At 69.9% G+C, this 810-nt stretch overlaps 1 protein-coding gene across 1 annotated transcript; it reads right to left on the reverse strand.

Annotated features, from left to right (window-relative positions):
* Nucleotides 1–42: 42 nt before the first annotated feature.
* JCM10292_007380 (DUF1929 domain-containing protein) lies at nt 43–810 on the reverse strand (the record flags this gene model as incomplete). The annotated part of the gene is made up of 2 exons (XM_076653029.1): nt 43–479; nt 597–810. Coding segments are annotated over 2 exons (651 nt in total), but the record flags the coding sequence as incomplete, so codon positions are not given.

An 810-nucleotide genomic window follows, 5' to 3' on the forward strand; every position in this document is an offset into this window, starting at 1 on the left:
GAGAGTAAGGACTGAGCAGACAGTGGTCGTCGAGACAGGCGCTCACAGCGCCCAGAAGGCGGCGACGCCTGCCGCGGCGACGACAACGCCGATCCAGGCAGCGCGGAGGCCAGCGGCGCCGTTGCCGCCGTCCTGGCCACTGCCGCTGCCACTGCCGCTCCCGCCGCCGGACGGGGCTGCAGTCGGCTCCGCCGTGACGGCGGCCGTCGTCTGCGTGTTGACGAGGTTGCCGAGGTTCTGCGGGAGCCTGCCCGCGGGCCCGCCCGTCGACGCGGGGAGCTGCGCGGCGGCCGCGATGGGCTGCTCACCGAGCTGCCCGTTGCCGATCATGACCCACTTGCCCGTCGAGGGGACGCCGTTGACGACGACAAAGAGGAGCGCCGGGCCGGGCGCGAGGATGGCCGGGTTGGGCGGGACCTGCGCGACGTGGAGGACCGCCGAGCCGTCGTCGTTGGCAGTGTACGAGCTGTCCAGTTGTACTGCGGGTGAGGGACGAGTGTCAGTGTCTCGCGCAGAGCAGGGTTCGCGCGGGACGAAAAAGGGCGGGACGAAAAAGGACAAGTCCCTCCGCGCGCGCGAGCGAGAGCGAGACTTACCGAATCGCTGACCCATGTTCATTGCGTGTGTGGAAAAGCCCGGGCGCACGAGCGTCACCTTGGTGTTGGCGAGGTTGTCCGACTTGCCGACGTCTTCTGCCGACAGCGTCACGTCGAACGCGTCGCCGCCGTACGACAGCGAGTCCGGCAGGCCCTGCGGCGCGGGGCGGCGCGACGTAAAGTAGTCCGGGTAGAACCGCTCGACGCGGTACTC

The sequence above is a fragment of the Rhodotorula paludigena genome, assembly GCF_050403205.1.
Source record: "Rhodotorula paludigena JCM10292 DNA, Rt_paludigena_JCM10292v1_ctg157, whole genome shotgun sequence".
Classification (NCBI taxonomy): Eukaryota; Fungi; Basidiomycota; class Microbotryomycetes; order Sporidiobolales; family Sporidiobolaceae; genus Rhodotorula; species Rhodotorula paludigena.